The sequence below is a fragment of the Centruroides vittatus genome, unplaced genomic scaffold (genome assembly GCF_030686945.1).
Source record: "Centruroides vittatus isolate TY-2023 unplaced genomic scaffold, ASM3068694v2 contig_439, whole genome shotgun sequence".
NCBI classification, from domain to species: Eukaryota; Metazoa; Arthropoda; class Arachnida; order Scorpiones; family Buthidae; genus Centruroides; species Centruroides vittatus.
Genome location: NW_027122239.1, coordinates 1,353,616 through 1,367,145, shown reverse-complemented (window position 1 = coordinate 1,367,145; position 13,530 = coordinate 1,353,616). Strand labels below are relative to the sequence as shown.

At 28.3% G+C, this 13,530-nt stretch overlaps 1 protein-coding gene across 5 annotated transcripts in view; it reads right to left on the bottom strand.

Moving 5' to 3' along the window:
• LOC136977011 (serine/threonine-protein phosphatase 4 regulatory subunit 1-like) overlaps positions 1-13,530 on the bottom strand; it is a 425,271-nt gene that overhangs the window by 209,488 nt on the left and 202,253 nt on the right. For all 5 annotated transcript variants that reach the window (XR_010881016.1, XM_067272424.1, XM_067272423.1 and 2 more), the window contains one exon: positions 5,457-5,617. Coding sequence is in view for 4 of the 5 variants with exons in the window: in XM_067272424.1 (XP_067128525.1) it covers positions 5,457-5,617 (161 nt within the window). In the remaining variant the exon portion in view is untranslated. The remainder of the gene's footprint in view (positions 1-5,456; positions 5,618-13,530) is intronic.

The window sequence follows — 13,530 nt, the reverse complement described above, 5'->3', positions numbered from 1 at the left end:
TTTCAGTGACAAAATGTTAATGTTTGATTAAAATTCTTCTTTTGCAGTGTAGAAACATGTAAATCCATCTTATTTTTAATAAAACATTTGTCACTTAATGCAGCAAATTTGTGTTTCACTTTAATTTTTTCGTGTCCGTATAAATTTGAAACACACCTTATATATATATATATATATATATAATATATATATAATGTCTAAGAGGTTGTTTTCTGAAAATTAAAAAAAAGAAAAAAAAACAGCTTTATATTAAAAAAATTGATCTAAACACATTACATTTTTTAAAATCAATTATTTAGTTTATTAAGGATGGGTTTTTGTATGTCTTCACATTTTAAGGCTCTGATTCTATTAAAAAAAACTGCATATGAGTGTGAGTTTTTGTATTTTGCTTTATAACTTATCTTGTGGATTAAAAAATTTTCCAGAAATACTTCCATATATGGAACATTAATGCTATTACAGTTTGGAGATTTAGTCAAGAAGGAAAATAGAGGGGAAGGGGTGGTCATACTTGATGAAAATTATACTCATAAGAGTTTTTAGCTAATTAAAACAATTATTGGAATTTACAACTTTTTAAAAGCTCACCCCCTATCTCCAAAAATAAGACTTAATCTCCTGTTCAAGTGCCAGGAAAGTTATGCAAGAGCCATTGCCAGCTTTCTTGCCAAGCATATCAATTATGGTAACAGCACTTGGATTAGATGACCCTAGGGATAACTAAACAGTGCTGCTCTTACACAAGAGGAGAGAGATAGTGATGAGGACTGAATTGGAGAAGTTGATCAGAATTACTTCCTCTGGTCTTTCCTTCTTTTTCTAGATTCTCTTAGTCTCCTGGATTCTCATTGATTGTAGAAACAATTGTCTCTCTATTATAGAGGCAAAAATTGTTATTGTTGGCCAATTACTTAAAGTTTACTTTGTCTAAATACCTTCAGAAATATTCCAGTGCAATCGTATGTGATGACCTTATATCCATCTCTCCCCCATTACAAGATATAACAAGAAAACAATATAATTATGATCACATGACATTGTCATGTATGAAAATACCTGACATTTGATTCTTTATTATTAGTATATAAAACAAATATTTCTGACAACGGCTTTTAGCAAAAATCAAGTAATCACATTTGTTATCTAACATTTAAGGGTAAGGTTGTATGACCTTTTGAGGGGAGTAATCAGCTGTTATTTTCATATGAGAGCACAACCTCACATTTTAAAATGCAAATACATTGATATTATAAAATGCATAAATATTATATAATCACATTTGAAAGTAACTCTTGTGGTTATTAAATTCATTCAGATATTTTTTTAATCAGCTACAATTTTGACATAAATCCTAGTTCTTTCTTTATTAACTTTGTATTTAAAAATGTTTTCATAATTTTTAAAAACTACATCTGGATACAAATAATTTACTTTAGAACATCTGAGTATTTTATAATGACAACAGAAATATTTATAGTTGAACTTCTGTATAGTGAATTGCCAATGGAAAATGTGAAAAATTTGTTCTATAGAAAACTCATTAAATGGAAAATGCACCAATAGTAAAAAAGAAACTACAATATATTGTAATATTGTTTTATTAGTCACAAAAATATTTTTGTATGGTTTGTAGTTTTTCTGTAATACTCAAACATTCTATTTAGGCATAAATGAACTTCATTGCACTAAATACACTTTCCATTACACAGTAAAAGCTTGCACAATATACTGTTTAACTGACGATGTAATGTATTTAATGCATATACAGGATACTACTTATAATGGCTGTCCAACTGGTAATAGAAAAAAACTTATCATTTTAACCAATTTTATCTTTTATATTGGTGAATGTTAAAATGTTTTTTATTCATCTGATTTTAAAACTTCCATTATATGGAAATTAAACTTTGCTAAATAGAAGAATTTTTAAAATGTAAACAAAAATATTTTCAACTTTCCCTGGAAAAATTCATTAGGAAAAAGTAAAGCATTATATAGCCTTTGTAATATGGAGGTTTGACTGTACTTTAATTATATTCTTGTAATTATGAAATAAATACAGTTATGTTGATTAACATTGATTTTTCATATTAAAACTGCAATAGTTTAAATTTAATACCTTTTATTGAATTATATCAAATGAAATTTGTTTAAAAATATTGGCATATTTTGCTAAATTAATAAACTATGTTTTGCATAATAAATAATAAATGTATTCATAATAACCAGTTTATAATAAATTCAGTGAATAACTTTTATAGGCAGCACAAAAACAAAAAAAAAACAATCAATAATGTTTTTGACCATTTTTAATGACCTTGTTTCGGTAACCTAGATGGTACCCAAATGTCAATAAATTAGAATGTTTTTAATATGCAAGTATGATTGTTATTTATCTGTTTTTGGTATATTTTAAATTTTTTAACTGTCATATTTTTATTTTTGTAATTTTATTCCTATATTTATTTTTCATTTATAAATGATTCTTGTATTAATTTTAATTTGTTCAGTATTTGCATTCTCCTTCTCTACTTGTTTTATAAATTTCTAATGTTTCTATTGATCTTATGTGGTGTTCATTGAGGACTTGACATATTAATCTTGCTTCCTCCAGATTTGTCATCACTCCAGGCTCAGTGGCATAACTGGCTAAAGTGTGAGCTGGTGAGGAGAGAATGTCTCCCGGAAAGTCCTATGGAAACTAGCCCCTATTTAGCTGTTCATAATATGAAGAAAACATAAAAAGCCATGTGGCCAGCCCATTGGCAAGACATAAACCCACAACCAACTACCAGTGTTTGATGGTTTTATCCACTTGGCCACTGATGGGCAACTTTTTGTGAATGAAAAATATTGTTGAAAATGATGAAGGACGTACTGAACATTTATAACCATGATTTTCACAGCCCCAGCATTGATACTGGTGACTTTTTGTACAAAAAAATTTTTATTCAATAAATAGCAAGCAGATCATCTGTTGTCCAAATGTTGTTTCATTTTGAGCAGTAGAACATGCTCCAGAGCTCTCTGATTTGGAGATGATATTTTTTTTTAACAACCATTTATATTGAATAATTTCTTCAGTCAATAAATCAACAAAACCTATTTTTTTATTTATGAATCTCTATAGAATTTTACAGAAATATTTACAAAGGTTAAAAAATCTCTCTTAAGTACAGAAAATAATTCTTAATACTGTAGAATCTCATTTTAACAGATCACTTGGGCCACCAAAAATCATCCAGTGTTCCAAGAATCTGTTATATTGCAAATAACAGATTTCCTGCACACCCCAGGAAAATAGCCATTATTTGAAAAAATTTCTGAGTTTTAACTCCCTAATACAAAAAAAAAATACCTGTTCTTGAAATTATTCGGTATCTTGAGATCTTTATTATATAAAAACACCTATGTTACAATTATAGATCATATATTATGCCAAATGTGTGTATGACAAAACTGACAAACTGTACACAACGTAAGCACAAAAAGAGACAAATTAGTATAGTATGCTCATTAGTATTTCACTTGATTTCACAATTTGTTAAAAAACTTCAACTTGGTTTGTTTTGATGCTACTTTTCTGCCTATTTAATACAACTTGATATTAGCAATGTCATGTACAGACTGTTCATCTCATCAGGAAGGTCTTTATGATTTGGAAAGACTCAATTCCTTCACCCTTCACTAAATTTTGGCATTATACTTGGACCAGCATCAGAATGTTTACAAGGTGGCTTCTCCTCAATCATATCTGCCTGCTGACTCTTTGTACAATTCTTCATTGTATGTAACAAGTGCACCAACTATAAAAATTCCCAGAGACACCAAATATTAACTAAACATTACACAGGAAGTGAAGTTACAATAGAGGGGACTAGAAAAAAATCTGTTATTCTGAGTTACAGATCTGCTAAAAGCAAGTAAAATTACATTCATTTGGTGGAACCTGTGAAAAAAATCCATTATTCTGCAATCTGTTAAAACAAGATTCTACTGTAGAGCAATCTATAATAAAATAATTTAAAGTGATAAATTTAGAGGAAATAATTATATTCCAAAGAAACATCAAAAGTAGATGGGAAATAATATTAATAAGATTTTTTAAATACTTTGAAATAGTCAGGTGTCATTTATTTTTACATCAGATGTGATGAAGAAAATTGTTAAGATTCAGGTGAAGAGATGGAATAAATGGTAACAATACTGCTTAACCAATTTTAGCTATATGCATGTCATTATTTAGATTAATTGTTTTAGTAATAATATTGTTTTATTAATTTATTTATTATTTCTAAAATGAGAATAACCAAACTTGAAATTAAATGTGTTGTCATGTTTTGGTGGCAGATTGCTCTGTAGACAGAGATGTCACAGATTCATTTAGTAAAATAAAACTTTCAAATTTGGTGGTTTTTCACTAATTTTTCTATTAAATATGACAGAATGGATTTGTAAGTGTATAAGATCAAATTACATATTTGATTCAATTATTAGCTTATAATAATAGTTCTTGACAACCAAAAAACTAGGTTGTATATATGAAATAAATAAAAGAATAATCTAAATATTTAATTTTTGAAAGTGTATTTTTATGTTTAAATTCTATATTCCTGAAAACCCTTTATATAATGAAAAAAACAATGTCTTAAATAATTGTATTTACACAGTTATTTGAGAAATTAACATTCACCATCTAAGATTAATAGTCAAGAATTAAAATCAAAATTTATGTACATGAATAATTATTATTAAAGTAAATGAATGTTAATTGATTTACTCCTGACTGATCTTAATTTTGAATTGTAAATATAAGTGTAAGGTCTTTAATTCAGAACAATGACTAATGATGAGATACATAATTTTTGTCTGAAAAAATTTACTTTATTTCTATTTTTATTTTAGAATTTTATGATGCTTATGTGGAAATTTAATAACGTAATATCACAATACTCAGTTTTACATGACTTTAAAAAATCATAACTAAAAATATTTCATAAATAATGCATTCAGAGAAAAGTTAAAGTTTTCTTAGTGTAATGATAAATATTTTATGATTTGATTTTAAAATATATCACTAAATTTTATAACTAATATAAATTTACAATAATGAATAGTTCTATGAATACACAGTAACTAACTACCTACCTTAATTTTAATGATTTTAAATATTATTTTAATGTCAAAGCAATATAATATTCCTTCAAACACGGAATATGATGATTTAATAATTGAAATTTTAATCTATTACAAAAAATTAATTATTTGACTATTATTGCATTCAATCTTTCACACAATACCAATTTTCATAAAATGATTTTTTTTAAAATTCATTTTCAATTTGCACTTTCTCATCATTCACTATTACAAAGATAATTATTATTAAACTTTTATAAGTATTTAAGTAGGCTATTTTTTAAAACTATCAAAGTTTTTAGTTTGTTCTTTCTTACCAATCAAATCTCCATGCAGCAATGTTAATGCTGCTTCATTCAAACTTGAACTTAATATCTGTTTCTGGCCAATTTGATCATTTGTACTTTGCACATTAGAACTATTAATGCATGCACTCTGAATGAATACTTTACTCGAATCTGGATGTTCAGAATTAGTTCTGGAAGTTTGAGATAAAAGTTAAGTTTAAGAGTATAATTTTGAATTTACATAAATAGTAACTACAGTAATGAAATTATTTTCTTTCTCTCAAGAAGAATATAAAAAAAATAAGTTATTTTTCAAAGAATTTAATTTAAATTTTATTTTATTTTATTATTAGTTAATTAAAAAACTTTACAATTTTAAAAAATTTATTTTATTGAAATCCATCACCTATTAATAACCATACAATTTATCTCAAATTTACTAAAATACATACAACATATATATATTGAACAACTGAATTAAAAACACAAAATGTATACAACTTAAAAACTTAAACATTTTAAAAATATTTTCTTAAAATAAAAAAAATAAGACTACATTTTAATCTCTTAAGTACAAAATATCTCAATAAAGCTTTTGAAGAATTATTTAATAATTCACCTGATATGCATATACGAGATTAAATTACAAAATATATATGTAATAAATTGAAGATTATAATCTATATAATTCTTAATATATCAAAAAGTAACACTGTTCTTATCAGTCCCCCCATTCATTAACTATAGTAACAGCACGATATTTTATCCAAATTTAATAATAATACTAAGTGAATTTCTGGATATAAAAAAAACCCTAAACTTGGCACAATATCCAAACAGATGAGGGGAGAAAATGCTTAATTTGAAGAACCAACTTAAAGTTTTATTCAATAACCTTTTCCTTCTCATATAAGATCATCATCATCACAAACTGAAAATTATCCCGTGAGTTAGAATAAATACATTCACACAACTGATAATTTTCACAGCTGATGATGATCTTATAAAAGAAGGAAAAGGTTATTGAATAAAAATTTAATTTGGTTTCCAGAATTATGCATTTTTTCTCATCGGTTTGGATTTTCAAATTTATGATATAAATAACAGAATTATCTAATAAAAATTATAAATGTAAAAATCTATCGGCATTTCTGTATATTACTACAGAATATTTTTAGAACTCTCTCTACTCTACTTCTATCAAGTTTTATGTTGATAGAAGCACCAAGAGGGAAAAGTTTATAAATGCATTAGACACGAAAATATATTCATGTTTTGGTTTCATATCTGTAGACTGATATTGATACCTTAATAAATTATTTATATTACATAACTAGCTTGAAAGTTTGTTATCTTATTGTTTATTGGCACAACAGCACATTAATTAAACAAATTATCAACTAGCACAATTCAAATCATTGATTATCAAAAGAGCAAATAAATAAAACTGTAAAAAAACTATAATTTCTACACTACTACTAATAGATGCAATAATCTTAAAATGTAGGATTATTCTCAAGACATTTTTAATTTTGCAGTTGATAAAAACTGCAAAATTAAAAATTAAATTTGAAATTAAATTCAAAATTATCTGAACAATGAGAAAGGAGAACACTTTTGCATATGTTTTAATTCTAATTTTTTGTATTACTACATGAAAACAGAATTGTCCAAGTAGAAAGAAATTGTAGAATTAAACCTAATCAATTTCATTAAAATATTTTAAATTTTATACATTACATATCAGGAATAAAATAGCTACACATTGTAAGTATGTCTTGTAGATTAAAAACTCAAATTATATTCTCTCTTTCCTATTTCCAAATAGTATTTGTATCAATTTCTTTGTGTCATATGATTTACAATGTTTATTTTCAATTAGTGTAATCATTTGTTTTTCAGAATTAATAATATATTTGCTCTAACCATTAAATTGTTTTATATTGGAAAACAGAGTATGATTCAAATTAATCATAGTCAATAGAAGTGAGAAATAACTGGCTAGTTTTATCCCTGAGAAAATTTATGATTTTTTTTAATTTTAAATTTGCCTAATTTTAATAGTTTTCACAACATTTAATGTAATTTTTTAATTTAAAAATTAACAACAAGCATATGAAAAAATTTTTTCAGAGAAAAAATACAATATTTAAAGAAATTCATACTAATTTTTTCACTTGTACAAAATAATGAACAAATACACAGTGATTAAAAAACTTTCCTGTTAGAAGAAAGTAGTTTTGAATTTTTATATTAAAAAAATAATCTGAAAATGCTAAGTAACAATGGCTTTTTACCTGTTATTTTAATTTTTATTACAATGTTATGAACAAAAGAATCAGAACCAAGATTGAATAATACTATAAAACATACACCAAAAGGCAAAAGTTTAGTAGGATATTACTGGATGATCAGATGAAAACTTTTTGAGGAATTAATTTAGTAATGCCACAAGTCAGTCTTAACTTGTTATTTCTCTTCTATACATCATGAGAAAACCTTTGTACTCCTCAGGTGCTGCTTTGGCAACATTAACAGTATACAGGACAATTCCAATGGTGCCACTTTAGTGATACATATAGTGTATATCACAAATTCACTTGGTACCCCTAACAGCTACATTGTGAATTATGAGTACACACTAGCACCACTACAGTGATGTCAATAGTAGATGTTACAAGTCTGCTGGCTCTGCCACAGTTACAAGTGTATACAGTACAGTACAAGGACATACATTCTATGACAACAGTGTAAAAATCACAAATGCAACTCATTACAATGCTTTTTTTCCTTCCATAAAACATGAAAAAAAGGGAAATTTTTTATTTGTTTTGAAGTACTGAAAGTGAAGATGAATTCAATTTTGAACTAGAGAATATTTGAGTGATATAATAGAGAACAATGAAAGTAATTATGATACTAAAAGCAATAGTGATGATAATTACACAATTTAACATATTAGCAACAATATGTTAAATTTACAACTGTTATAATTAAATCAAACATCGAAGTAACAACAGCTCTTAAAAATATGCAAAAACTTTAACATATTAGGTTTAATCATGACATATGAGAAGTGTGTGAAAGCAATGAAGCCTAAGAGGAAAGTTTCAATATGGACAATCGAGATGAAAAAGGAACTTATTGTGAAGCATGAAAGTGGTTCACATGTGGCATGTGGCCATGTTTAAAATGCTGAAGTCAATAGTGTGCAACCAATAAATACAATTTTTATTTTACCATAGAGTATTTATGTATTTTATTTCTTGGGCAGCAATTTGAAAAAATTGTAGACCTATAAATTCCTACTGTTATCTGTCCATTTGTCTGTCTTTCCTTAATCTTGAGAATGATGTTAGATAAATAAAATTCAAGACCAAATATGGAAAGCTCAGGGGCAGGAGGTCCTGATTAACTATATAGGAACTTCTGATGCTTGTTATTTCAATTCAAAAATTTTCCCTGAAAGGAGTTAGAAAGCAACAGAGTTTTGTCAGCCATCTAACAGAAAGGTATGATGCATAGGAGCAAGACATTACAGTACTAATTTGAGGTAGAGAGCATATATTTTAAATTAAATAGATTTTAAAAATATTATTAAAAATTGCAGCCCAGTATTGTGATAATGTCACAATAAATAATTCTTTGTGTGTTTTAATTTATTATTAAGACATTTAATTGTAAGTTTTTTAATACAATTTTTGCCTTTTATATCTAAATTTACTGTTATAAGTTTATTGAAATGGTATCATTTAGGGTCTGGAAATGAATGAATTCATTTTCCATTATTTCTAATGAAAAAAATTGATTCTCACTTCAAATAATTTGGAGATTTATTGGCCTCCTGAAATGAATTACATTTGAAGTATGAGGTACCACTATTCAAAAACTGTGTTGTAATCAAAAACTAACAAAAAACTCTTTTTGGCATACTTAGTTTTATATGGAAAAAAATAATAAATTTTATTGTAAATCATCATCAATATAGGAATAATGCCAGTAACAAACATGCAAGAATATTGGTCAACTAAACACAATAATAAAATCTTTTTTTTTTCAAACATTTATACAATGGTTAGATTTAACCAAATATTTTGGATGCTACATTTGAAAAATTATCTGATCCTAGAAACCAAGATTTCAAAACTCTCATACAATGAAAAAGAAAGTTTTTAAAATTACATAAATATGAAATTTTCAGAACACTTTTTATACCTGAATGAAAATATATATTTATGCAAATAAATCTATAGTAAAATTCAAAGGAAGAATTTGTTTCATCATATATGTTGGGTTGGCTGTTTTGCACGTGTGAAAACCCAACAACCAGGGTCCAATCTGGAACTGATCAGGTTTTACTTAGGTGTGGGCATGAGATTCAGGGATGTCTTTTGTTCAGGTCAGCTAGACAAGCAGGACGTGACCGGTGTCTAGTTCGACCATTATTATGTATTCTTTGTTTAATATAAAACAGCGATTTACAATTAGGGATCTTACACCTAAGAACCTAACAGTGGCGACGAGGATTGAGGATTAAGAATATGGCAATAGTTCCGGAATCAGTGAAATCACCCGTAAAATCATTACTGGCAGAACAACAGGAGGCCGCACGACACCAAGATGAGGCTTCATACAAACTTATCAAAGACATTCATTTGCTTACACACACACACCTTCCTCATCACCTTCATCATCAACGTCATCCTCAGGAACACTCCCTCAGTTACCGGAATTCCAACCTGACGAAGACGACGGCTCAAAATTCAACGAGTGGGTAAGCCGTTTTGAGTTTGTTTTGGACTGCGCGGCACTTACTGTAAGATGACAGACCAGGAGAAAGTCAAGTTTCTTATGACTAAACTTTCTGTGTCTGCCTTCAGCGAGTACAATAAGTACTGTATGCCAAAGTGTATTACAGACTTTGACTACGAGGAAACCACTTCACAATTTCGCCAACTTTTTAGCAAGAAATGTTCGATCTTTGCAGACCGCTATGACTGTCTACACAGTGCAATTTACAATGGTGAAGACTTCTGCCATTTCACAAACCGAGTGAGAACGGGCCCGATGACGATATAACTTTCTAGTTCAGACAGAAGAACAGTTCTTTTGTCTCATTGTTCTCACTGGACTTAAGTTGAAAGTCCACGAGTCATTACATGCTCAAATTCTCCAGAAGCTTAACTCGAATGGAGAAAACATTACATTCAATGACGTGATGAACAACTGTGAAGAGTTTATAGCGATGCATTCCGAAAATAAGTTGTACGAAGAAACAGAATGTCTTGTTAATAATGTCCGCGCCAAGACCCCACCTAAAGAAGAAGAGACCAAGAAGGCAAATCATCCACCAAGTACGTGCAAGTGATGTGGCGAGTGGCATTGGTACAAAGACTGTCCACACATAAGGAACAAATGCCAAAAGTGCCATCGGGTAGAACATTTAGAAAAATTATGTTGACAACCACAAAAGAAAAAGCAAGTTTGCTCCGCCAGGGTAGGAATTATCGAAAATTTTGTAAATGCCTGCCAACTGCTAAAAACGAAGATTGAGGTTAATGGACACCCAGTCGACTTCTATCTTGACAGTGGATCTGAAATTAACATTATCAACGAAACAACATACAATGCCATCAGACAACCCACACTCCAGCCTTGTATGGAACAAGCCAGATCTTATGATGGAAGTACTCTTTTGCCATCATTCTTAGGAAAGGGACGCACCATCTTCTGTCACAATGACGTCCGCAAAGAAGGACCGTTCTATGTAGACAAAAAAGGAGCACTCGACCTCCTCGGGATCGACACTATGCACCACTTCCAATTTTTCGCTGCTAAGGTCTATATTAGTTTATAATGATGCACCATCTAATTTCAAAAAGTTCCGATGATGAAACAAGATATCTTCGGTCAACTGGTCAAGGTTAGCACATGGCAACCAGAAATGTGTGGGAAATAACACAGGACAGGTAAATGGGTTTTTTCAAAGATTTGTTTGTCAAAATTCAATTTAGCAACATTCACTTTTCGAACTTCCCAACGCACGTGTTTGTCAAAATTCAATTTCACAATATTCATATTTCCAACTTACCAACGAGCAAAGCATGTGCAAATTTCACACTATTGCCTGTTTGTAGAGTGTGTCGCCATTTTAAATTTTATTTTGACTCAGTTCTCAGTCCCCCGAGTACCTACAAGTCTGGTTTTTTTATGCGCGCATAATTTGGGCACCTAATATTCTGTGCCAAATTGCAACTTCTGATATGTACAGTACTCCTTCATACCTCTAAGCTGGTAACACAGCAGGTAGTACAATTTTATAAACAAGACATAGTCTTAGATATAGTCATATAATTAAGACATAGTCTTGTTTATAAAATTGTATATATAGACCAAATTACTGGTTATGTTGCCTAAATGGCATTGCCTTACCATATTTTTGACATAGTCTTGTCAAAAATATAGTAAGGCAATGCCATTTAGGTAACATAACCATTAATTTGGTCTATTTCTCAAAAAATACTGATTAAACAACAAAAAATTTAACATACAAACAGAACATTGCATTCTTTATGCAACAAAAAAATTAAAAACCAAAAATTTAGTCTAATACTATATTCAGAAGTCTAGTATGCTATTATATTTTATTAATTTAGTTTCAGTTACAATTTAAATTTTAAAGGATTTATAAACTTTTATTGAGAAGATTACCAGCTTCAAGACATTTAAGTGTTGTCACTCATGCAAAAGAAATTCTCAGAATGAAATTTTAGATCTAACATAAAGTCTAATAAATCTAGATCATCACTATACATCCACAAAAGCCGAATTATCGGGCTAGAGTCGGCTATAATAAAAATAAATAATTAATTTGGCATTAGAGCTTGGCGTTAGGCGCCATCTCTTACTAAAGCTGGATGTATAGCTTTGTAACGGGTTAGTCGTTATTTATTTATATCTAGATCATCAGATAACACATTTACATACCAATAAAAAAACAAGCTCAAGTTTTTTATAATAGTATAATATACAAAAATTATGTTTAAAACTTTGCATCTACCACTATCATTAATCCTTTGCATTCCAAGAATCTTTTAATATGAGCAACTTGCAACTCCAAAACATTTTTAAATTACAGCACTTAAACTTAGAGTCTGCAAGTCTCAAAACTCTTGTAGTAAGTAAATTAATTTGAAATTTGAAAAGCATTTAAAAACAAAAATATAAACAATCACCATTATTAAAGAGAACTGTAACAGAACTATGCTATTAAAATATCTATGCTAAAGGCTTAAAAGATGAAGAGTGTCTGTGAATTTAAGGCCAAAATTTGATTCTTTTCATAGCTATACAAACAATGGTAATCTAATCCAGTTTTAAGATAAAAAACCTATAAAATTTTGGCACCTATCTAAAGCACACCTGAATGTCTTGGAGTTTTTCCTCGGATAATTTTTTCTTAATAACTGTTATACCTAAACCTCAGTGACTTCCATTTATTAAAAGTTTTTAAACAAATTTCTGCAGGAACAGATCATTTGGCATGTTTTTGCATAAATAATCACCTTAATTTTCAGCAATCTTTCTTCTTTATATAAATTTTCACTAAAAAAAATTTTGTTTTATAACAAAGCATTTCCAGTTATAATAATACTTATTTTAGATAACAATAAGAAGATAAAACTAAACTTGGGAACTGCTAATACATGACTAATCAGTCAAGTCCATCAACTCCTGGCTTTAAGTCTATTTACAAATAAACTTTTCATTTGATTATCCAGTATTTATCCTCTAATGCCCATTAATATAATACTAAAACTGTCTATGTATAATATAATTATCACTTTATTTCTACACTGTTAATAAAAAAAATAAATCATTGCACATCTTAAACATTCAATTAAATATTTTTAATCTGAACATTCATTTTTCTCTATTTTCAGAGAAAACATTGTTATCTATTGAAAAAAATAAAATTCCACAAAATTTCATAACCAAGGAACCTTACCATTTTAAAAAAGTTTAACTTCATAAATAACCTATTTCATTATAAATAAATCTATATATAAATATAAAAACTGCACAGAAACAAAGTAACAGAGCA